This window comes from Ascaphus truei, chromosome 2 (assembly GCF_040206685.1).
Source record: "Ascaphus truei isolate aAscTru1 chromosome 2, aAscTru1.hap1, whole genome shotgun sequence".
NCBI lineage: Eukaryota > Metazoa > Chordata > Amphibia > Anura > Ascaphidae > Ascaphus > Ascaphus truei.
Genome location: NC_134484.1, coordinates 10639936 through 10666239, shown reverse-complemented (window position 1 = coordinate 10666239; position 26304 = coordinate 10639936). Strand labels below are relative to the sequence as shown.

The window sequence follows — 26304 nt, the reverse complement described above, 5'->3', positions numbered from 1 at the left end:
TCTGTCAGATTGTGTGCGACGGGAACGATGCAGAACAATGCTGCGAGTGACGCACAAAGCCTGACACGTCCCGTTTTATCATATGAATAGTGTAACCCGAGGGGGGGGAACTCCAGTCCTCAAGGGCCACCAACAGGTCAGGGGTTCATGATACCCCTGCTTCAGCACAGGTGGCTCCATCAGTGGATCAGTTGTTGACTGAGCCACCTATGCCGATGCAGGGATATCCTGAAAACCTGACCTGTTGGTGGCCCTTGCGGACTGGAGTTGGCCCCTCCGGGTGCAACCCTTTCCTGAGCTATTTGTACCACCATTGGTTCCCCAGAGTAACGGGCAGAGTAACGGGCAGCAATGACAGCGTGTCATTGGATACTTGGAAAAGCGTTACCTGAACATGCCAGCCTTTCTTAGCAAGTCACTGAGCGTTCTCCGTCCCTTTGGGGCTGAAGGAGTGTACAGTATTAGTGGTAAGAACCACTGAGCAGGTGTGCATGAGCTGGTGTGCAGGTGTACAGGGGTGCGGGTGAGCTGGTGTGCAGGTGAGCTGGTGAGCAGGGGTGCAGGTGAGCTGGTGTGCAGGTGAGCTGGTGTGCAAGTGAGCTGGTGTGCTAGTGTGCAGGTGTGCTGGTGTTTAGGTGAGCTGGTGTTTAGGTGTGTAGGTGAGCTGGTGTGCAGGTGAGCAGGGGTGCAGGTGAGCAGGGGTGCAGGTGAGCAGGGGTGCAGGTGAGCAGGGGTGCAGATGAGCTGGTGTGCAAGTGAGCTGGTGTGCTAGTGTGCAGGTGTGCTGGTGTGCAGGTGAGCTGGTGAGCAGGAGTGCAGGTGTGCTGGTGTTTAGGCGAGCTGGTGTTTAGGTGTGTAGGTGAGCTGGTGTGTAGGTGAGCTGGTGTGCAGGTGAGCAGGGGTGCAGGTGAGCAGGGGTGCAGGTGAGCTGGTGTGCAGGTGAGCAGGGGTGCTGGTGTGTAGGTGAGCTGGTGAGCAGGTGTGCAGGTAAGCAGGTGAGCTGAATCCAAGTGTCCGCTCCTTGTGACATTGGTCAAGTCACTTGTACTCCTAGTGCCCCGGGGTTGGCAAAATTAGATTGTAAGCTCTTTGGGGAAGGGACTTGTGAAATACTATGTAGAGCAGGAGTGCGCAAACGTATTCCCCTGCTCGCGCTCCCACCCCCCACCCCCTTACCTTGTCTCCGGTGTTTCTGACGTCACGTCATGCGACCTCGTGGCGTCATTTGATGCCGTGTTGCCATGGTGACGCGCCGCCGGAGCCAAGGTAAGGGAACTTACAGAGGCCTCACGCGCGGTCCCCGGCATGTAATTTAAATGCTGCGGGGAAGACCGCAGGGCCTCTGTAAGCGCCGCGCCCTCCCCAGAAAATCTCGCGATCCCCCCAGTTTGCACTCCCCTGATGTACAGCACTGCGAGCTGGGTTATTGTGTTCTAAGAAAAAATATATATTCCGGTAAATATTCCTATCTGGTTTTGGGACTGCACCGATCGGCTCATTAGTTGAGTTACGATCAGGAAATGACTGAGGCCGGTTTTGCAGGACGTGTGCCATGATTATACTGAGAGTTTTGTGTTTGTGTTGCAGTGTCACGTTGAAAGATCTGAAGGCTCTGCTTCCTCAGGTTAATTACCGCGTGCCTAACATGAGATTTCTGCGGGACAAGCTGCTGGTGAGTAGGACATCCTCATCTCGGGAACTCTCAGAGACCCTGGAACCTACAGAACCCCACTTACACAACTTCTATTGGATCCATTCCTACCGAGCAATTCATCCCTATAATTATTCTTTCAACAGAGACCCTCCTGAGGAACCCATCCATACTCTATGATCCACCTACCTACTTGCATTTATTAACCCATCCATATGATCCAACTGCCTACTTGTAATTAAAAACCCATCCATATGATCCACCTACTTACATGTATTTAACAACGCAACCATATGATCCACCTACCTACTTGTATTTAACAACCCATCCATATGATCCACCTACTTACACATATTTAACAACCCATCCCTTTTATCTTCCTACCTAAAGAGCCCTCACTAAACCATTCCTACTGACCAAGCCCTTCTTACAAACGTTTTATGTATACAAACCTTTACTGACCCACACTTACTGTTCAACCCATCCTCCTACTTATAAGACCCTCACTGACCCAGTTATACTGAACAAGCTTCCCCTATGACCCATCACCTATAGGCACTTTCACTGACCCACTCCCGTTTAGCCACTGTCTCTATATAATACACACCCCCACAGGAGCCCTCGTTGACCGTCTCTTATATTTATGATCCTTCTTCCAACAAAACCCTCACTGACCCATTTGTACTGAGAAAGTGATCCCTATGGTCCACTTAATCACAAGATCCTCCAGTAACCCACTCCTACTGAGCAACTCATTATTGTAAGCCTCTTCTTTACAGAAACTATCCCTGGCCAACCCCTACTGAGCAATCCATGTTTACCACCCTTGTGCCGAGCTTCTTGCTGGCATTTCTGCTTTGGACTGTAACTGTAGAGATGGACGTTCCTTTGGGGAGGATGGTTAGACTTCTCAGACTGAGATATAGGAACCACTTCCAAATTCTCTCATTAAAATACTGAACCACACGCATAGAAGATGATTGAGAAATACATTGTTTTATTGTTATCACATCTTGGTGGCGATGATATAATTCCTCTTCCTTGAGTGCGTTACTGACCCATATGATATGCGCCACTACAAGAATCCTCACTGACAAACGCCTGCTGAGCGTCCAGCGCGGCGATTCCACTGCCCATAGAAACCATCAGTAACTCTTATGCAATAATGTGTGCAGAACTTTTACAGAATCCTCCGTTTCTCTTACACGTGTTTGTATCACAGTGTATAATGAATGTATCATTTCCAGAGCTGCAAAACTACGGGGCGGAGGGGGGGGGGGGGCAATAAGCATTACTACATTTCCACAGGAAAAAGATGGAGGCCGTTGGAATACTTCCATTGGTGATTCTGGTGCAATCCCTACGGAGAGGTTTTGCCCCATTTTGGTATCTGGGAGACTTTACCCCTGATACGCCCGGATCCCCAGATGGGTGCTCAGCTTCAGCACACCTTTACTCCCATTCAAACGCATGCTAACGCTTAGCACCTTTTTGTGCATTTGGGTTTAAGTCTCCTTTGCGTTGGGATAAACCGCTCCTGATGACATGTAGGGTTTTTATTCCCACCTTCCCATGTAACGGCCCAACTATCCTGCCGTATTTCTCTCCCACTCACTCGTTATAACAATATCCCGTTCACAGTTCTAATCACAGAGCAATGGGTGACCGTCTCTTCTAACAGTGAGACTGTCCCTCAGTTCAGTGACGGTTCCTCACCTCTTGTGGGCCACTTACATTGCTTCTGTGCATTGAGGATAGAATCGCTGTCTGAGAACACGGCAAGTCACTCACTTCATAACATATCCCTCACTCTGTCTCACATGAATAGCTGGTTACAAGTCGCGCAGTACACACTGATTCAGCGCCGAGCTGCAGCATCGAATAATGAGAAGTAGCAATGACTGCAGAAAGACACAGAACACTTATGAGCACGTTCACATGTCTGAGATATGAAAAGGCTGTTTGAAGAGACCGTTCTGACTGTGAAGGAGTTAATGTCGTCTGAGCCAATTCAAGAACCCCCAGGTCGCGGTATGCAGACAATACCGCGGTGCGCCAGTAATCTGTGTCTTCTCTTTGACCCTGTAGGAAATCGAGGCCAGATCGGAGATGAGCTTTACACACTTTGTGCTCTTCTACAGGAACCTGATGTTCGAGGCCCAGAAATCAGTAAGCGTGTCTCCTTCACTCCCCCACTCCCGATGCTGTGAAGACGTCCTCCCCCGTGCCGGAGATGAGTTTAGCTCGGGCGTGTCAAATTCAGTCCTCCAGGGGCCACCAAAAAGCTGGGGTTTATGGATATCCCTGCATCAGCACAGGTGGCTCAATCAATCTCTGCTTCAGCACAGGTGGCGGAATCAGTCCCTGCTTCACCACAGGTGTCTCAATCAGTGGGTACTAGTGATTAGCAGAGCGGAGGAGCCGGCAGCACAGTAACAGCGCTCCTCCCCTTACTCTGGGTACTAGTGATTAGCACAGTAACAGCGCTCCTCCCCTTACACTGGGTACTAGTGATTAGCACAGCGGAGGAGCAGCAGCACAGTATCAGCGCTCCTCCCCTTACTCTGGGTACTAGTGATTAGCACAATATCAGCGCTCCTCTCCTTACACTGGGTACTAGTGATTAGCACAGCGGAGGAGCAGCAGCACAGTATCAGTGCTCCTCTCCTTACACTGGGTACTAGTGATTAGCACAGCGGAGGAGCCGGCAGCACAGTATCAGCGTTCCTCTCCTTACACTGGGTACTAGTGATTAGCACAGCGGAGGAGCAGCAGCACAGTATCAGTGCTCCTCTCCTTACACTGGGTACTAGTGATTAGCATAGCGGAGGAGGCGGCAGCACAGTACCAGCGCTCCTCTCCTTACACTGGGTACTAGTGATTAGCAGAGCGGAGGAGCCGGCAGCACAGTATCAGCGCTCCTCTCCTTACACTGGGTACTAGTGATTAGCACAGTATCAGCGCTCCTCTCCTTACACTGGGACTAGTGATTAGCACAGCGGAGGAGCAGCAGCACAGTATCAGCGCTCCTCTCCTTACACTGGGTACAAGTGATTAGCACAGCGGAGGAGCCGGCAGCACAGTATCAGCGCTCCTCTCCTTACACTGGGTACTAGTGATTAGCACAGCGGAGGAGCCGGCAGCACAGTATCAGCGCTCCTCTCCTTACTCTGGGTACTAGTGATTAGCACAGCGGGGGAGCCGGCAGCACAGTATCAGCGCTCCTCTCCTTACACTGGGTACTAGTGATTAGCACAGCGGAGGAGCCGGCAGCACAGTATCAGTGCTCCTCTCCTTACACTGGGTACTAGTGATTAGCACAGCGGAGGAGCCGGCAGCACAGTATCAGCGCTCCTCTCCTTACTCTGGGTACTAGTGATTAGCACAGAGGAGGAGCCGGCAGCACAGTATCAGCGCTCCTCTCCTTACACTGAGTACTAGTGATTAGCACAGTATCAGCGCTCCTCTCCTTACACTGGGTACTAGTGATTAGCACAGTATCAGCGCTCCTCTCCTTACACTGGGTACTAGTGATTAGCACAGCGGAGGAGCCGGCAGCACAGTATCAGAGCTCCTCTCCTTACACTGGGTACTAGTGATTAGCACAGTATCAGCGCTCCTCTCCTTACACTGGGTACTAGTGATTAGCACAGTATCAGCGCTCCTCTCCTTACACTGGGTACTAGTGATTAGCACAGCGGAGGAGCCGGCAGCACAGTATCAGCGCTCCTCTCCTTACACTGGGTACTAGTGATTAGCACAGCGGAGGAGCAGCAGCACAGTATCAGCGCTCCTCTCCTTACACTGGGTACTAGTGATTAGCACAGCGGAGGAGCTGGCAGCACAGTATCAGCGCTCCTCTCCTTACACTGGGTATTAGTGATTAGCACAGCCGAGGAGCCGGCAGCACAGTATCAGCGCTCCTCTCCTTACACTGGGTACTAGTGATTAGCACAATGGAGGAGTCGGCAGCACAGTATCAGCGCTCCTCTCCTTACACTGGGTACTAGTGATTAGCACAGCGGAGGAGCAGCAGCACAGTATCAGCGCTCCTCTCCTTACACTGGGTACTAGTGATTAGCACAGCGGAGGAGCCAGCAGCACAGTATCAGCGCCCTCTCCTTACACTGGGTACTAGTGATTAGCACAGCGGAGGAGCAGCAGCACAGTATCAGCGCTCCTCTCCTTACACTGGGTACTAGTGATTAGCACAGCGGAGGAGCAGCAGCACAGTATCAGCGCTCCTCTCCTTACACTGGGTACTAGTGATTAGCACAGCGGAGGAGCCGGCAGCACAGTATCAGCGCTCCTCTCCTTACACTGGGTACTCGTGATTAGCACAGCGGAGGAGCCGGCAGCACAGTATCAGCGCTCCTCTCCTTACTCTGGGTACTAGTGATTAGCACAGCCGAGGAGCCGGCAGCACAGTATCAGCGCTCCTCTCCTTACTCTGGGTACTAGTGATTAGCACAGAGGAGGAGCCGGCAGCACAGTATCAGCGCTCCTCTCCTTACACTGGGTACTAGTGATTAGCACAGCGGAGGAGCCGGCAGCACAGTATCAGCGCTCCTCTCCTTACACTGGGTACTAGTGATTAGCACAGCGGAGGAGCTGGCAGCACAGTATCAGCGCTCCTCTCCTTACACTAGGTACTAGTGATTAGCAGAGCGGAGGAGCAGCAGCACAGTATCAGCGCTCCTCTCCTTACACTGGGTACTAGTGATTAGCACAGCTGAGGAGCAGCAGCACAGTATCAGCGCTCCTCTCCTTACACTGGGTACTAGTGATTAGCACAGCAGAGGAGCAGCAGCACAGTATCAGCGCTCCTCCCCTTACACTGGGTACAGTGATTAGCACAGCGGAGGAGCAGCAGCACAGTATCAGCGCTCCTCTCCTTACACTGGGTACTTGTGAGTAGCACAGCGGAGGAGCAGCAGCACAGTATCAGCGCTCCTCTCCTTACACTGGGTACTAGTGAGTAGCACAGCGGAGGAGCAGCAGCACAGTATCAGCGCTCCTCTCCTTACACTGGGTACTAGTGATTAGCACAGCGGAGGAGCCGGCAGCACAGTATCAGCGCTCCTCTCCTTACACTGGGTACTAGTGATTAGCACAGCGGAGGAGCCGGCAGCACAGTATCAGCGCTCCTCTCCTTACACTGAGTACTAGTGATTAGCACCGTATCAGCGCTCCTCTCCTTACACTGAGTACTAGTGATTAGCACAGTATCAGCGCTCCTCTTCTTACACTGGGTACTAGTGATTAGCACAGTATCAGCGCTCCTCTCCTTACACTGGTACTAGTGATTAGCACAGCGGAGGAGCAACAGCACAGTATCAGCGCTCCTCTCCTTACACTGGGTACTAGTGATTAGCACAGCGGAGGAGCCGGCAGCACAGTATCAGCGCTCCTCTCCTTACACTGGGTACTAGTGATTAGCACAGTATCAGCGTTCCTCTCCTTACACTGGGTACTAGTGATTAGCACAGTATCAGCGCTCCTCTCCTTACACTGGGTACTAGTGATTAGCACAGCGGAGGAGCCGGCAGCACAGTATCAGCGCTCCTCTCCTTACACTGGGTACTAGTGATTAGCACAGCGGAGGAGCCGGCAGCACAGTATCAGCGCTCCTCTCCTTACACTGAGTACTAGTGATTAGCACAGTATCAGCGCTCCTCTTCTTACACTGGGTACTAGTGATTAGCACAGTATCAGCGCTCCTCTCCTTACACTGGTACTAGTGATTAGCACAGCGGAGGAGCAGCAGCACAGTATCAGCGCTCCTCTCCTTACACTGGGTACTAGTGATTAGCACAGCGGAGGAGCCGGCAGCACAGTATCAGCGCTCCTCTCCTTACACTGGGTACTAGTGATTAGCACAGTATCAGCGTTCCTCTCCTTACACTGGGTACTAGTGATTAGCACAGTATCAGCGCTCCTCTCCTTACACTGGGTACTAGTGATTAGCACAGTATCAGCGTTCCTCTCCTTACACTGGGTACTAGTGATTAGCACAGTATCAGCGCTCCTCTCCTTACACTGGGTACTAGTGATTAGCACAGCGGAGGAGCCGGCAGCACAGTATCAGCGCTCCTCTCCTTACACTGGGTACTAGTGATTAGCACAGTATCAGCGCTCCTCTCCTTACACTGGGTACTAGTGATTAGCACAGTATCAGCGTTCCTCTCCTTACACTGGGTACTAGTGATTAGCACAGTATCAGCGTTCCTCTCCTTACACTGGGTACTAGTGATTAGCACAGTATCAGCGTTCCTCTCCTTACACTGGGTACTAGTGATTAGCACAGTATCAGCGCTCCTCTCCTTACACTGGGTACTAGTGATTAGCACAGTATCAGCGCTCCTCTCCTTACACTGGGTACTAGTGATTAGCACAGCGGAGGAGCAGCAGCACAGTATCAGCGCTCCTCTCCTTACACTGGGTACTAGTGATTAGCACAGCGGAGGAGCCGGCAGCACAGTATCAGCGCTCCTCTCCTTACACTGGGTACTAGTGATTAGCACAGCGGAGGAGCAGCAGCACAGTATCAGCGCTCCTCTCCTTACTCTGGGTACTAGTGATTAGCACAGGGGCGGAGGAGCAGCAGCACAGTATCAGCGCTCCTCTCCTTACACTGGGTACTAGTGATTAGCACAGGGGCGGAGGGGCCCAGTATGTATCAGCGCACAGTCAGTATGCAGCTGAGAGAGTGGGGAGAAGCTACGTTCCACACCAGCAGCATCCCCACTCCCTCTGTACTGGGGACACCGGGTGAGTGGGCTGCTGGGGTAGCCAACGATTGGGGGCTGTAGGGGACCCCCCTGAGGGCCGTCTGTTGCCCATCAATGCCTTTAGTAGCAAATTCAGCAATGACGTGTCCGGAATCGGGGGCAGAGTGTGGGTAGAATTTGTACCTCCACTGACGGTTCTTCTCCTGATTTCAGGTGATAGAGCAGCTGGAGCTGTCCTTCCCTTTGCGGTGAGTGATTGCACGTTTTCCCGCAGGTCCTTTCAGGAACTATTGGAGTTATTGTCCCGGCTGCTCCTTTTTATTCTTCCTATTTCATTGTGGAAACCACAGAGTGTCCCAATGTATTTCCAACAAAGGCATAAATGAAAAGTATTACATATATATCAACTTAAAGAGAGAGAGGATACACTTTGATACATTTTACTGACACCATGTACCTCCTCCACTAACTGCAACTTTGTCACGTTAGGCTGCCGCTGCGCGCGCTTGGCGCGATCACGTCACTGATTCCCAATAAGTCCAGCTACGCTCTAGCACTTGTGCATGTACGCTCTCCAAAGCTCAGCGCTTGGAGAGACAGGGAAATTGGATTTTCAAGCACGCTAGCAACCAATCTGCTACAGCACCCAGCCACACAGCCACACACACACAGCCACACACAAAGAGACATTGCCACACACAGCCACACACACAGCCACACACACAGAGACATTGCCACACACAGCCAGACACACAGCCACACACAGAGACATAGCCCCGATCCAGCCAATGACAGGCCCCGGCCACGCCCCCTCCCCCTGCTCACGCTTGCAAAATTAAGCATGACAGACCGCGCTCATGCTTGGAGAGTTGGTGATGTCACCGCTCACAAGCATGAGCGTGGGGCCTTAAGGCAATCTGATCGCGCCCCGCCCGGACGCCTCAGCGCAGTCTGCGGCAGCATGGACTTGGCTTTAGTGACAACTCAAAGCAGCGACCAAACAGATCCATGTGACCTCCCCCCTCCCGGCTCCCAAAATATTTACTGCTTTATCTCCGGCATAATAAGATTATAATCTCTATATGGACAACATCGCCCCCAACAGTTCTCACAATGACATTTCGGATTCCTATTGGACACCAGAGCGAAGATGACCTTGGCGGATATATGGGGCCCACTGGGCCGGTTATTCTTGGTCAATAGTGTGTACCTTGTTCGGACCAGCACGGCTCGGGTCCAGGTGGCCCTCTCCAGTTTAGATAACTGTATATAAAATATAAAATTGGGCAGCATAGACCAGATTCTGTAAGGACAGGGACTCCTTTTGGTAAAGTTTGCTTTTATGTCTGTAGCGCTTATTCCCATTAGATGGTGTCCGGAAGGTTTGCGCTCGGCACTTCTTTATTTTTCAGCTGCGTCTGGAGACCATACGTCCTGTTCCAGCTGTACGTCTCCCTATTATTGTGTCACGTGTATCACTGCTGAGAAGTGCTGTGCACAGTATGGTGCTATGAATATAAACATCTGCAGTACATACATTCCAGCAATCTCCCAGAACCCCGCGGGAGTTTCACTGTGAGCATTTTAGTATCCTGCTCGCTGAGCATGTCTTGCTCTTTAAAGAAAAATAGGTTCAAAAAAATGAATGTTAGAATCGTGATGTTCCCAATTTCTAGCTTCTGAAGTTGCATGGGGACAGCTTCATTTTAACCTCCCGGAAACGTCATATTTCAAACACTTTCACCTTATAACAGAGCGACAGGTTTTAAAAATAAAAATAGCTTTGGGAAAAAAAACAAAACGTAAATGCTAAAAAGAAAAGCCAATCCGAGCGGGCCGTGGCTTTCACGTGGCTTTCACGTGGCTTTCACGTCACGATGGTCCGGAACACGTGTGGCAGGAAATAAAGTTGATTGGAAAAAAAAACCTCTGAATGTGTGGGTAGCACGAGGCAAACTGAAAAAAACACGGCGTTTCCCACGTGAGATACCAAGCAGAACGCTACTCGCAGGTCCTAGCGCGGTCTCTTCCATTTATTAAAGAGCAGTGAATATTGCAGCGTTTCCGGTGCCGTACGGACTTCTCATCATGCTGCCCACTTGCAGCGTTAACTGAATGTGTAAGGCTGCGGCCACGCTGCTGTTGAGCGCGCTTGGCGCTTGGAGCGATCACTTCAGCGATTTCCAATAGGTACGGCCGCGCTCACGCGGCGCTCGTGCACATACGCTTTGGCCTTGTCCGGGGTGATGCTGGGAGGGTGCTCGCGCTGACCGTGATAAAACACATTGCTGCAATGTGTGTGGCCAGCGTGAGCGAGCGCCTGCGCATGCACGGCGCTTAGCTGCTTGCAGAAGCAAGCAAATTTTGAATTTGCCGCTCACTAGCTCGTCACGTGAGCGGTTCGCCCAATGAGGGCGAAGCAGCTCCGTGACGTCATGAGCGCGCCCCCCACAGGCTCCTTTCGCGCGCACCTAGCCGGCCACAAATAGCCCGGCCGAGCGCGTTACGTCACCGCGCACGAGCGCCAGCGCGCTCTCTCCCTGCCTGGCTGCAGCCTTAGCAAAGCTAGGCACTTGGGAGATAGGGAAAATTGATTTTCAAGCGCTGTGAAAGGTCACATGACCCTTCAGCAACCAATCAACACCAGTCAATGCACACAGCTACACACACTCACACACACACACACAGTCCCGACACAGCCAAAGACAGGCCTCCCTCCCCCCAATCGTGCTTGCAAAATCCTGCAGGACAACCGAGCGCTCATGCTTGGAGAGATGGTGATGTCACCGCTCTCAAGCATGAGCGCGCTCAGCGGCAGCGTGGCCGCAGCCTCAGAAAGGGGACGTGCTTGTATAGACTTTATTGCTTCCTAAGATGGAGAAGGATGGGAAAGTAGAGGTGGACAGTAGAGTATGTGTGTGTGTGTGTGTGTGTGTGTGTGTGTGTGTGTGTGCAGGATACAAAAAGGTGAGGCAGTGCAACTGCCTTGTGGTAAAGACAGCAGACGGGGACTACTCAGATAAATGCAAAAGCTTTAATGGCACATAAGGCAACAAAAACTCACTCTTATGCGTTTCGCACGGGTGACCGCGCTTTATCAAAGAGTTCAAATAACACACAGACGGCTCGACTTAAAATACCCAACCTGCCCTGCCGGATAGCCAATAGGGGCTTAGTGAACACTTGATTTCATGCACCTGATAGAAAATGAGCTCCTCCATGTGACAAAAAGTAGGAGGCGCAAGGTATATATACGCCACCGCAAGGTATATATAAGTCACCGCAAGGTATATATAAGTCACCGCAAGGTATATATATGTCACCGCAAGGTATATATACGTCAATGCAAGGTATATATAAGTCACCGCAAGGTATATATAAGTCACCGCAAGGTATATATATGTCACCGCAAGGTATATATACGTCACCGCAAGGGCAAGGGGAAAAGACAATCAGTTTAAAAACATTAACCAAAGGGGGAAATCGTGAACCTTAAACTAATGGCTACAGATATAAATAAATATAAAGTCTAAGTAGGTGTTGTTCTTAAACAAATATACTCACAGATTACTCCCATGGTCATTAAATAAACAACGATAAGAGAAAAAATAATTAAAAACAAAGAGAACGTTGCTTTAATAGAACCTAAACTTAGTAAACAAAAAAAGAAGAAAATAATATTACTGGCAAAATACTTATAAAAAATAATATACAGTATATATTATAAAGAATTATATATATATATATATATATACATATATACATACATACATACATACATATACTGTATATACAGTATGTGTGTGCTAAATATATTTTTAAAGAAAAACATATAAACTTAGACAAATACAACACGGATGTTAATACAAATAAAAAATACAAATAAAAAATTAAATATGGACACATCCATGCATTAAAGAACATTATCCAATTATTTATTGGATCTTAAATAATTCTTAACACCTAAATTAATTTAGAGGTGAAAAATGGATACTATAGAAAAACCCGTAACAGAATTATAGCAGGATAATATAGTCTATCTTTATCTTATAAATACAACTATGAAATACATTTGACTTTGAATTACTGTATGTTCCTAGTTTATTTATCAATGTAAATTTCTGATATTAGTGTTTAATTATTGTTCCATTGGAACTCCATTAGGGAGGCTATCAATTACATCATATCTTTAATAACTATCAAAAAATATTTAACTACAGATATCCTGATTCTTTGCATGGGAAAGGTTCACATGAAATTCATATCCTAATTCTCATAAAGAAAATACCACATTCTTGAAAGGAGATACAGACTGCCAATCAAACAGCAACTTTGTTAAATGACAACTTGATCCAATAAGAAAAAGGGAACCCAAGGTGGAGAGAGAGGGAGGGGGGAGAGGGAGGGGAAGGGAGGAGGAAAAGGAGGGATGGGAGTGGGAAGAGATGGGACAGAATGGAGGAGGGAAAATGGAGTAGAAACATAATATCATATATTTTGTGTGTGTGTGTGTGTGTGTGTGTGTGTGCAGTATGTGTGTATATGTGCATGCATTCATTCATTCTCTGAGCCGCGGGAGGAAGGAGACGTGTGTGTGTGTGTGTGTGTGTGTGCAGTATGTGTGTGTGTGCAGTATGTGTGTGTGTGCAGTATGTGTGTATATGTGCATGCATTCATTCATTCTCTGAGCCGCGGGAGGAAGGAGACGTGTGTGTGTGCAGTATGTGTGTGTGTGTATGTGTGTGTGTGTGCAGTATGTGTGTGTGTGTGTGCAGTATGTGTGTGTGTGTGTGTGTATATATGTGCATTCCTTCTCTGAGCCGCGGGAGGAAGGAGACATGTGTGTGTGCAGTATGTGTGTGTGTGCAGTATGTGTGTGTGTGTATGTGTGTGTATATATGTGCATTCATTCTCTGAGCCACGGGAGGAAGGAGACGTGTGTGTGTGCAGTATGTGTGTGTGTGTATATATGTGCATTCCTTCTCTGAGCCGCGGGAGGAAGGAGACGTGAGTGTGTGCAGTATGTGTGTGTGTGTGCAGTATGTGTGTGTGCAGTATGTGTGTGTGTGTATATATGTGCATCCCTTCTCTGAGCCGCGGGAGGAAGGAGGTATGTGTGTGTGTGCAGTATGTGTGTGTGTGCAGTATGTATGTGAGGAAGGAGCTGGGGGGCTGGGAGCAGTGACTGCGGGAAATCCCAGGCTATTCCCATGCATGCAGTGGTGCTAACAGTGGGGTTACATGCACGAGAGCAGGACCATGTTACCCCCTCACTGCAGCTGTTGGAGGGTCCTGCGAAACGATGGTTTGCTGGTTCAGTTGGGCAGCAAAATCCTGTGAATTACAATTTCAAAAGTGGCAAATGACATCCTCACCCCCCAAATAACTAGTTGTACACACGTGTATAGCGCCTTGTGATGGATTTCTGTCCACTTCCGTTCCCCAAAGGTGCCTCTGCTTATTAAATAAACTTATCCCAAATCTACAGAGCTTCACCGGATGTTTTTTCCCCTCCAGAGCTGAACTGCGTTCATTTCGGCTGCAGGGGACCCCTGCCTCCCAAAATACTTACCTCTGTAGGGGGAAGGGGTGCCGGTAGCAGCTCCAGCTGGGCTGTGTGGGGCTATCAAAATGGTGTCTTATATGTTCCACGCCTTGCAGGCCAATAGGAAGGCATTACATCATCGCTTGTAGCTTCCTACTGGCCCGTGTGATCGAGACCTTTAAACCTGCAGAGATGCCGCCCGCACCCCCTACGGAGGTAATTATGTCGGTGAGCGAGGGGGGCCGGAGCTGAAATTAACGCGGTTCAGCTCTGAGGACCCCCTGCCTCCCACATGTTCAGATGCTTTAAGATAGAGCCATTAAGGTGAGGTAGTAGGGTTAATTTGTTGGTTAATATGTATGTGTATATATATATATATATAAATGTAAATACAACTGTATGCTCATCTGCATGTCTTAGGCAGGTATGCAACCCCGCCTTTCCCCATTATCACCCAGCACACAGCACTTCCACTGCAGCAAGGGATTCTGGGAAATGACATGCAAATGAGCACACAGTGCCACTTTTTGCTTCAAAAACCATTTTTAACATGGTTCCCTATAAGATATATATATATATATATATATATATATATATATATATATATATATATATATATATATATATATATATATATATATATATATATATATATATATAGTGGCATTGCAGAAAGTGCCTTTTCTGTTCTGCCCATTAAGGAATTCACCACTGAAAGGCTTATACTTTAATAAGTGGTGGTGCTCTTTAAGCGACATTTTTATTGATTAACTCATTCTCTGCCGGAAGGGCCAGCAACACGTTGCTATGGTGATTTTGATTTGCCGTGCTGGTCCCTCTGGCAACCGACAAAAGACTGAAGATACATTAACACTGTCCCAAGGATGTATGGTCAGAGTAAGGATCGCTGTAAAATGCTCAGATTAGCATTACCCTTGTTGCACTCTTCTGCTTCTCCCGGAATCTCAGCTTAGATTTTTCGCTAGACCCCCCCCCTCCCACCACCGCTTGCTCTCTGCGCTCGCTCATCACCGTCTCCTTTCTTTCCCTTCCATCTCTGCTGCTCTCTCGCACTTAAAGCCTTCTCCCCTCCCTGCTCACTATCCCTCACACTCGGTATGCATCCGGCAGCTTCTCTCAGCACCTTGACATCCCAAGTGACACCTTCTGAACGGGGCGTTTCACTAGCCTTGACTCGCCTCCCACGGCCACAGAGACACTTGCCAACCAGCGTGGCCATGCACTGCACCTACTCCTGAAGGATGAAGGGTAGTAAAGCTCAAGCGTGGCACCCTTTTGTGGATCTGGTTTTTAGATTGTAAGCTCTTCTGGACAGGGATATCCTTTTGTGTGCTTTTATAGTCCTTGTCCTATTTGTATTATAATGCCCTGTATTCTGTGCTTTATTTAGCAAAGCGCTTCGTACATTGCTGTCACCATATCATTACAAATATACCCGCATACATAACTGAACCCCATCTTTTTGTGCCGTAGGAATGTGGACCGCCCAACGGTGTGCCAGATTTCCCTCTATGACTTCCAGAAGTTCCTGCAGTTCGATCAGAAGGTAGCTAAGACCACCAGCTGCAAAACGGGAGGCTATCTGGACCTCACCAGGGCCTCATACATGTTTCCTGGGGCCCAGGACTAGAGTTACAACTGGGTCCCCCTCACCCCTTGTGAGCCCCCCCATTTCACATCTCACGAACCCCTCTATTTCCCCCCCCTTCCCATGTATTACTATCCCCTCTGTCTCACTCCCTATTCCACACTCACCACATCTCACTCTCCCCCCCCTCCATCAATTACCCCACTCAATCCCTCCCCCCGCATGTAGTACTTTCCCCTCCGTCTCACTCTTACTCCCTCTTTTCCTCACTTTCTCGACTCACTCTCCCCCTTCCATCAATTACCCCACTCTCATTCAATCCCCCCTCCTCACACTCATTCCGTCCCCCTGCTGACAATCCCCCCCACAAAATACATGAAAAAACCACCACCCCCCAAATACATATAAAAGAACAACCCTGCACCTCAAATACATGTAAGAAAAGCCTCCTCCACCTCCCAAATACAAATAAAAGAACCCCCCGCCCCAAAATACATAGAAAAGCCCCTCACACCCCCAAATACATAGAAAAGAACCCCCCCAAATACATAGAAAAGAACCCCCCCCAAATACATAGAAAAGAACCCCCACCCCCAAAATACATATAAAAGAACCCCCCAAATACATAGAAAAGAACCCCCCACACCCCAAATACATATAAAAGAACCCCCCAACCCCCAAATACATATAAAAGAACCCCCCAACCCCCAAATACATATAAAAGAATCCCCCAACCCCCAAATACATATAAAAGAACCCCCCAACCCCCAGATGCATATAAAAGAACCCCCCACTCCCAAATGCATATAAAAGAATCCCCAAACCCCAAAAGCATATAAAAGAAACCCCCACCCCCAAAATACATATAAAAGTACCCCCAAATACATATAAAAGAACCCCCCACACCCCAAATACATATAAAAGAATCCCCCAACCCCCAAATACATATAAAAGAACCCCCCAACCCCCAGATGCATATAAAAGAACCCCCCACCCCCAAATGCATATAAAAGAACCCCCCAACCCCCAAATGCATATAAAAGTACCCCCCATCCCCTCAAATACATATAAAAGAACCCCCCAACCCCCAAATGCATATAAAAGAAACCCCAAACCCCAAATACATATAAAAGAATCCCCCAACCCCCAAATGCATATAAAAGAACCCCCCAACCCCCAAATACATATAAAAGAACCCCCCACCCCCCAAATACATATAAAAGAACCCCACCCCCCAAATACATATAAAAGAACCCCCCAACCCCCAGATACATATAAAAGAACCCCCCAAACTCCAAATGCATGTAAAAGAACCCCCCCCAAATACATATAAAAGAACCCCCCAACCCCCAGATACATATAAAAGAACCCCCTAACCCCCAGATACATATAATAGAACCTCCCAAACCCCAGATACATATAAAAGAACCCCCCAACCCTCAGATACATATAAAAGAACCCCCCAAACCCCAAATACATATAAAAGAACCCCCCCCCAAATACATAGAAAAGAACCCCCCCCCAATACATATAAAAGAACCCCCCCAAAATACATATAAAAGAACCCCACCCCCCAAATACATATAAAAGAACCCCCCCCAAATACATATAAAAGAACCCCCCACCCCCCCAAATACATATAAAAGAACCCCCCCAACCCCCAGATACATATAAAAGAACCCCCAACCCCCAAATGCATATAAAAGAACCCCCCAACCCCCAGATACATATAAAAGAACCCCCCAACCCCCAGATACATATAAAAGAACCCCCCCAGATACATATAAAAGAACCCCCCCCAGATACATATAAAAGAACTCCCCAACCCCCAGATACATATAAAAGAACCCCCCAAATACATATAAAAGAACCCCCCCCCAAATACATAGAAAAGAACCCCCCCCCAAATACATAGAAAAGAACCCCCCCCCCAAATACATAGAAAAGACCCCCCCCCCAAATACATAGAAAATAACCCCCCACCCACAGCCTACAGGAAAACAAACACAGGGACAGTAGGGAAAATAAATCCCTCCTGTAGTGGAGCAATTAAAGAAAGAAATACACATTTCTGTACAGTTACTAGATACTAGTTCTATACTATATTAATTCTAGTTATTTTGCTATATTGCTATATTAATGGGCTGCACTGTATGTGTAACCGGGCTTTCCCGGGTGGGCATGTGTATGCATGAAAACCCGTGGGGAAGGTGTTCTGAGCACCGTGTGACAATACAGCACCTGCGATACCCAGTTACTGGGTAACTGCGTCGCAGCGCTCGGGATTCTGCGTCGGAGCGGGCTAGTGCCAGGATCGCGCACGGAAACTCCCACTGACTTGAATGGTAGCTTCTAGTGATTGATTGGTACTAACCCGAGATGAGAGCAGTGCCACATCATACCGTGAAGAACAAACTGTGCCCACCGCCATTATTCTCCCACCCGCGGCGAATGTTTGGCCGTCATTGCATTGACCAGTTGGAACATAAATGCCACGAGCGATTTGTTTGCTGGCCGGGTCATGTGTCAGCCAAATTTAGTACCGATCAAAGATAAACAGAAACCTCGCTCGAACCCCAAACGAAGGTAACTGCGTGCCGCCTGGGAGAGGGGGGATAGAGAGAGGATAAGTGTACTTTGTGGTCTAGGCAAAATACACTCAAAAAAGGTCCCAAGTGTGGCGCCCTGCAGACCAATATTATAGTATAATAGGTTAAAGGTACATCTGAATATTAACAGTGCAAAAATAAATGTTATTAATAAACGTAGTATAGTGTTAAAAATAGATATAAATCCTAATAAAAAGAAAAGGATATATCTATGGAAGGAATCCCTCAAAAATGGGAATCCATATGTATCTAGTGGTTATGGCCTCCAGCGAATGTAAGAAAGCCTATACCCTAGGTGTCGATACCAAAGAGCTAGATAATGTCTCCTATGTATACTGATCGTATGTCAGCTGCTTGTATATACATATATATGGAGGAGGATTAGTGCTCCCTGGGATCCATTGAATCAAACTGCATCTCCTAGTTTAAGCAGATAGCTCAATGTGGGGGGAGTCTGAAGTCATATAATCTTCAGATGGAGGACTTAACGGCTTTCTTACATTCGCTGGAGGCCATAACCACTAGATACATATGGATTCCCATTTTTGAGGGATTCCTTCCATAGATATATCCTTTTCTTTTTATTAGGATTTATATCTATTTTTAACACTATACTACGTTTATTAATAACATTTATTTTTTAACTGTTAATATTCAGATGTACCTTTGACCAATTATACTATAATATTGGTCTGCAGGGCGCCACAATTGGGGACCTTTTTTGAGTGTATTTTGCCTAGACCACAAAGTACACTTATCTTCTATCAAATTTAGTAGTGAGCAAGAATTATTCAGTATAAATTCCCAAGTGCACCAACAAACCTGCACAGATTATCATCTATTCTAATAAAAGGCAATTGCTTCTTTAAATGTTTGGGGAAATTGGAAAAGACCTGCTACGTACAAGTGAGGATAAGAACCGTTGACCCACTTAGTCTGCCCATTCCCCTATTCGCTGTGAACCCTCAGACCCTATAAGAGATGCCATATTTAGGTAAGCCTTGTGTCTATTCCCGGCACATCCGTAAAGCACCTGAGCAGAAAACAGTTCCAAGTTGCACCATGAGATGAATTCCATAAATTGTTCCCGTCCAAGTATTAGTTGTCCTACACGATTAATGTGACCGGCTTCACACCTTCCAGTTGTCCGTTTGCCTGGATTGGTAGATCCCATTAAATGTGGCAATGTGTTGGCTCCTTCCCCCCCCCCCCTGTGAAATTCCGAGCCATGAAACAGAGCAGCAAACGTACAGTAAACTATCTGTTCCCTGAGCCTTCTTTGAAGTCGGTGTATAGTGGCCTCAAGGTTATTTTCCAAGCCTGATCTATGTCACTTAAACTGAGCAGTACAAAGGGGTCAGAGAGATGGCGAGATGGCGTTGGTGGAAGGGCGGTGTGTTCTAGACTAGAGGTACAAAAGCTCTTCTGTTACAGATGGTTAACATGATGTGTACTGTAAGTAGTTTTCTGATCTGGGCTGTATATACCCTGATATAAAGTATAAGGTGCGTCTCACCTTATTATCCAGGAACTTGGAACATGTGGTGAGAGTCATTAAGATCCAATAAGGATTATCAGAGCTCGATCCCATATTTACTGCCATTCAAGTCAATGAATCGAGCTCAGATACCCCTTATCGGACCTTATTGATTCCCGGTCATAGACTTTCTCTCTCTCTGCTTGTTACTAGGAGGCCTGGGCAAGTGACATTGGCAAAGTAAGGGAGTATCTGTGCACTTACCTGAAGGACACTGATGGGGACACATCGGAGCCTATTCTTCAGCTGGATGAGGTGAGTCTGGGTCACCTCTTAGCAGGAGTCTGATCTCCAACTAGAAGGTATCAGTAGGGACCTGGGGTCAACTATATGTATTTTTACCATTGCATGGAGACAATTGGGTCTATGTATTAAGGCAAAGTGGTGCGATTCTGGGTCAGAACAATTGCACGAGATGTATTCAAGAAAATAATGCTATTGATTTCAATGGGACATAGACCGCATTGTATATTAGTATTGTATGGGAATGGCAGTGGTTGAATTCCAATGGTGCTGGGGTATAAAGAGTACCACTCCTTTTATAAATGTAACAGTGCACAAGCTGATAACACTAGTTACAAACTCACAGTCCCAAAAGGGGAATACATTTAAGAAGGTTTTCAAACTTTATGCCGTTTAGAGCGTACATTAAACCTTGCTATAAAAAGTCCCAGGAAGCTTATCCCATACAGTACTGTAACAGGCTTATGGGTCTGTTACTAATCCAATTTTTAAGCAAAATTGTAGCAAAGAGCATTATTCTTATCTGCTCCCCTTAGCTGCAGTGTATCACGGTATTTGCTGCCCCTTAGCGTCAGTGTATCACGGTATTTGCTGCCCCTTAGCGTCAGTGTATCACAGTATTTGCTGCCCTTAGTGTCAGTGTATCACAGTATTTGCTGCCCTTAGCGGCAGTGTATCACGGTATCTGCTCCCCTTAGTGGCAGTGTATCACAGTATTTGCTGCCCCTTAGCGTCAGTGTATCACAGTATTTGCTGCCCCTTAGCGTCAGTGTATCACAGTATTTGCTGCCCCTTAGCGTCAGTGTATCACAGTATTTGCTGCCCCTTAGCGTCAGTGTATCACAGTATTTGCTGCCCCTTAGCGTCAGTGTATCACAGTATTTGCTGCCCTTAGTGTCAGTGTATCACAGTATTTGCTGCCCCTTAGCGTCAGTGTATCACAGTATTTGCTGCCCTTAGTGTCAGTGTATCACAGTATTTGCTGCCCTTAGTGTCAGTGTATCACAGTATTTGCTGCCCCTTAGCGGCAGTGTATCACAGTATTTGCTGCCCCTTAGCGGCAGTGTATCACAGTATTTGCTGCCCCTTAGCGGCAGTGTATCACAGTATTTGCTGCCCTTAGTGTCAGTGTATCACAGTATTTGCTGCCCTTAGCGTCAGTGTATCACAGTATTTGCTGCCCCTTAGCGTCAGTGTATCACAGTATTTGCTGCCCTTAGTGTCAGTGTATCACAGTATTTGCTGCCCCTTAGCGTCAGTGTATCACAGTATTTGCTGCCCCTTAGCGTCAGTGTATCACAGTATTTGCTGCCCCTTAGCATCAGTGTATCACAATATTTGCTGCCCCTTAGCGGCAGTGTATCACAGTATTTGCTGCCCCTTAGCGTCAGTGTATCACAGTATTTGCTGCCCTTAGTGTCAGTGTATCACAGTATTTGCTGCCCCTTAGCGGCAGTGTATCACAGTATTTGCTGCCCCTTAGCATCAGTGTATCACAGTATTTGTTGCCCCTTAGCATCAGTGTATCACAGTATTTGCTGCCCCTTAGCATCAGTGTATCACAGTATTTGCTGATTTATTTGCCCCATATGTATTGTGACTTTGGAAGTGTGAACAGAAGTAGCATAACCTTCTGCTTCTCTGTGCATTAATGCCTCTTCCTTTAACTCTGCTCTAACAATGTGCAGATAAGAAACTCTTTCTTACATTTGGCACAACTGCTAAAAATATGTCTCCCCTTAGCGGCAGTTTATCACAGTATTTGCTCCCCTTAGCGGCAGTGTATCACGGTATCTGCTCCCCTTAGTGTCAGTGTATCACAGTATTTGCTGCCCCTTAGCGTCAGTGTATCACAGTATTTGCTGCCCTTAGTGTCAGTGTATCACGGTATTTGCTGCCCCTTAGCGTCAGTGTATCACAGTATTTGCTGCCCTTAGTGTCAGTGTATCACAGTATTTGCTGCCCCTTAGCGTCAGTGTATCACAGTATTTGCTGCCCCTTAGCGTCAGTGTATCACAGTATTTGCTGCCCCTTAGCGTCAGTGTATCACAGTATTTGCTGCCCCTTAGTGTCAGTGTATCACGGTATTTGCTGCCCCTTAGCGTCAGTGTATCACAGTATTTGCTGCCCCTTAGCGGCAGTGTATCACAGTATTTGCTGCCCTTAGTGTCAGTGTATCACAGTATTTGCTGCCCCTTTGCGTCAGTGTATCACAGTATTTGCTGCCCCTTAGCGTCAGTGTATCACAGTATTTGCTGCCCCTTAGCGGCAGTGTATCACAGTATTTGCTGCCCCTTAGCGGCAGTGTATCACAGTATTTGCTGCCCTTAGTGTCAGTGTATCACAGTATTTGCTGCCCCTTAGCGGCAGTGTATCACAGTATTTGCTGCCCCTTAGCGGCAGTGTATCACAGTATTTGCTGCCCCTTAGCGGCAGTGTATCACAGTATTTGCTGCCCCTTAGCATCAGTGTATCACAGTATTTGCTGCCCCTTAGCATCAGTGTAGCACATTATTTGCTGCCCCTTAGCATCAGTGTATCACAGTATTTGTTGCCCCTTAGCATCAGTGTAGCACAGTATTTGCTGCCCCTTAGCATCAGTGTATCACAGTATTTGCTGATTTATTTGCCCCATATGTATTGTGACTTTGGAAGTGTGAACAGAAGTAGCATAACCTTCTGCTTCTCTGTGCATTAATGCCTCTTCCTTTAACTCTGCTCTAACAATGTGCAGATAAGAAACTCTTTCTTACATTTGGCACAACTGCTAAAAATATGCTGTTCATCAAAACACACATAAACCCCTTAAAATTTCCTGAAATTAGAAACTCTAACTATTTTTTAAGGCATTTAAACCACTGTGTAGTGGAGTTTGTTCCTCAATGAAGGTTAACAAAAGACGCCAGTACCAATACTCATGACTGCTTCTCCCTATAGCAGTATCAATGCTCCCCATACTGTACTTACCAGCGAGACATCGCCCCCCACTGCACTTCTAACTTACCCCACTGTTTATGCAAGTCTCCCAACATCACTTAGAATGTAAGCTCTGCGGGGCAGGAATTCCCGTTCCCTTCACGTGCTTTCATGTTTAATGCTCTTATTGTATTATAATTCCATCTTCTTTTGTCTCTTGTACAGCGCAGTGTACATTGTCGGAGCTATATAAATAAAAATATACATACAGGAAGTCTTATTTCTAACCTTCACAATGACATAGTAATATTGGGGGCTATTCATTAAATTAAGTCCGTGGGAAATTCTGTGCGATAGTTCCCCGATTGGTACTTTTCCAGTTTATTGAATAACCCCCATTGTCTAGTGCTCTTTAACAACATAGACAGAAGGAATGCATGACTGTTAGATCGTAAGCTCTTTGGGGCAGATAACTGTTTGTGTTTGGTGCTCCCGCACTTTTACTGTATACACCCCTTTTCGTAAAGCTCCCCTTGCAATGCATCACTCCCGCATTGTGCATATATATGCATTCCGTTCATACAGTAACCCCTGAGCCTGATTTCCCAATGGGCCCGCCAGGCCCCCTCCCTCCGATTTTTAGGGCCGCCAGGGCGCCTCGTATTTAATTTTTTGCATAGCTGAAAACATTCATCTGAAATCCCTCCGTCTCCCTTCCCTCGCCCACATTCGGGCCCTAGACATGAGCTCCGCCTGAACATTAGCCGTGGCTTGTTGAACTAAAATGTTCAGCAGCGGCGTAAATTGGCGCATATTAACCGTCGGGGCAGTTCGTCGACGGCCTAATCGGTGCATTGTTTTTCGTTGTTGCAGGCTGCCGCTGTTATCACAAGCTTTTCATTCAATCCTTACTTCAAACTGCCATTAAACCCCTAATTCTAAAACCTGACGGGTGTGGCCTTTGGCGCCCGGGGAGGGGCCTGGTTCCTGGCCGAGGGCCCCCAGTTGGGTTAATAGGGCGCTGAGTAAACCCATGCTGTTACTATCGTGTTGGAAAGTGCAATATTGACCTTGTTTGGTGCTCTCTCTACCTTTTCTATGATCTCAGTTCCTGGCGTATCTCTTCACCAAAGAGAACATGATTATGGACTCAAAGTACGACCGCGTGGTCCCAGAGGAGATGAACTACCCTCTCTCGCAGTACTGGATCTCATCCTCCCATAACACGTAAGATTAGTCCTACTATGTGGCAGATAAAGGCTCCCCCCCCCCTACCCCTGGCCAGTGATCACCACTTCTAGACACAAGATGCCACACCCAGCATCATCAATGGGGGAAGGGCCAGCAATGCATTATTATAATGAGGGATAGTGTGTATTCCTGACGTACATACACGCATACTATTTGTAGCCAAATAAAAGTACATTTCTTGTTTGGTAGGGGTAGTGTTGAAATTATTGGGGATTATTAGCATTGATGATTATACTGCACCCCAATAGTGGCAATTTTGCCGCTCACAAACGATTAAAGCAGCAATACAACATTCTCCCTTTTTTGCGCGTGGCAATATATAATTCTACATTCTTACCTACGCTGCCAATCGTTTGGTGCTCCTGTTAAAAAACTGTCAAAATCCTGATTGTGGGCCTAACATAATGGTTGCTTCAGTCTGTGCCTCTCAGCAGCTACAATGTATCCTTATATTAACATTTTAATGTAGTCTGTAACTGTTACATGAACCTATATATACCTGTATTATCTGTAACTGTGCATGCCATGTCTTGTACTGCACCGACACACTTTATTCGAGCAAATACCCGGTATGTACCTGGCAGATACCTGGAATGCGCCACTCCTAACCTCTGACAAGCCCCGTTGCATTTGCCTTCCCAGCCTGGGTTCATGCCTGGCTGATGGGCGGCTGATCTGTTAAATGATAATGATTAGGATTTAATAGGCTGCAATGCTTCGCGTGTCTACCAGATGGCATAAATTCATGAATTGTAATGCAGTTTATATATATATACTGTGCAGTATTGCAGCCAGCGGGAATAAAATGCTTCAATCCCTGCTTGGAAAATAACTCAATGTACTCGGGCAGAAAACAGTCACAAACCTCAATACACCCGGGTATACCCGAATTCGTGGGACTAGCCAAGCTCGAATAAAGTGTGTCGCCAGTGTATATAATGTATACCCTGTTCACTTAATGTAACAATGTATTTGTAAGCATGTATTTGTCATATTAACGCTGTGCCCAGGACATACGTGAAAACGAGCGGTAACTCTCAATGCATTACTTCCTGGTAACACATTTTATAAAGAAATAAATATATCACTAAATTAACAGTATCTATTGTTACAGTTTGCAGCTTAAACAGCTGGGAATATTTGCAACAAATTATCCCAAACAGGAAAGTGTTACAAAAAAGGTCTTGCACTGCTGGGTAGGATAACGCCTGCTATAGAAGTAAAACTAATACCAAATGGCGTTAAGAGTTGAATAATAATTTTTAAAAAATGCAATATTATCTAATACTACAGAACTGATTCATTAAAAAAAATAAACAATACAAGACGTCACGTTTTGCTGCTTTAACGGCCGTTGTGAAAGTCCTGTGCATGCAGCAATATTATAACATGAATTAAACCCAACCTATATATGCCTTGTCCTGCCTTTTAACCCATTGATGCCAGAAGAACCAGCAGCATTGCCCACACAGGGAGTAAAGCAGAAGGGTCACAGATAAAATACACGCGTGTTAACCCTATTCTCTGCGCCCCTTATATACAGGTATCTGACCGGAGATCAGTTTTCCAGCGAGTCCTCCCTGGAAGCGTATGCGCGCTGCCTCAGGATAGGCTGCCGCTGCATTGAGCGTGAGTAGCGCTAGCCTTGATGGTGGGAGGTGGGGGTGGGTTTACTTTCTGGAACACATTGGGGTGCCTGTGTATTCAGGCACGTTTAGCATGAGGTGGACGCTACGAGAGGCTTCTCCCACCCTGCGTCATTGAGCATCCATAGTACGTCAAGAGACTTTGGGGGGTTTGTATCATAGAATCCCGGCTGCAGAATTGGGGCAAAACCGGAGCAAATACACCGCTCCAGATTGATCAAAGATAAACGGTCCCATAGGAAGAAACGGGATTTAACGGTACAGGTTTGTTTTTGCTGCAGTTTTGTCTCTGTTTTGCCACCGGGAGACTAACGGCGACGACGACGGCGACACGGCCGATGACGTCACCTGTCGCCCCTGCGAAAGTTATCATTTATGTTTTGGAGACGTCGCTGGCTACAAGGCCAGTGACGTCATCAAGGGGGAAGGCAGAGGGGCGGAGACAGGACTAGAAGCTCTCTGATTGGTCACATGTGGAGACTGTCTCTGCAAAAATCAAATTCTACCGACTGCAAGAATTTTGGTAGCGCTGTCGCTCTGTCTCGCCGTCGCGTCCACTACATGCG

At 47.3% G+C, this 26304-nt stretch overlaps 1 protein-coding gene across 2 annotated transcripts in view; it reads left to right on the top strand.

The window, feature by feature from the left end:
- The window catches only part of LOC142475576 (1-phosphatidylinositol 4,5-bisphosphate phosphodiesterase gamma-1-like), a 188564-nt gene that overhangs the window by 79391 nt on the left and 82869 nt on the right, over window positions 1-26304 (top strand). For both annotated transcript variants that reach the window (XM_075581386.1, XM_075581380.1), the window contains exons 5-11: window positions 1588-1672; window positions 3740-3820; window positions 8596-8630; window positions 15422-15494; window positions 19836-19937; window positions 23950-24068; window positions 25636-25721. In XM_075581386.1, the coding sequence (XP_075437501.1) occupies window positions 1588-1672; window positions 3740-3820; window positions 8596-8630; window positions 15422-15494; window positions 19836-19937; window positions 23950-24068; window positions 25636-25721 (581 nt within the window). The remainder of the gene's footprint in view (window positions 1-1587; window positions 1673-3739; window positions 3821-8595; window positions 8631-15421; window positions 15495-19835; window positions 19938-23949; window positions 24069-25635; window positions 25722-26304) is intronic.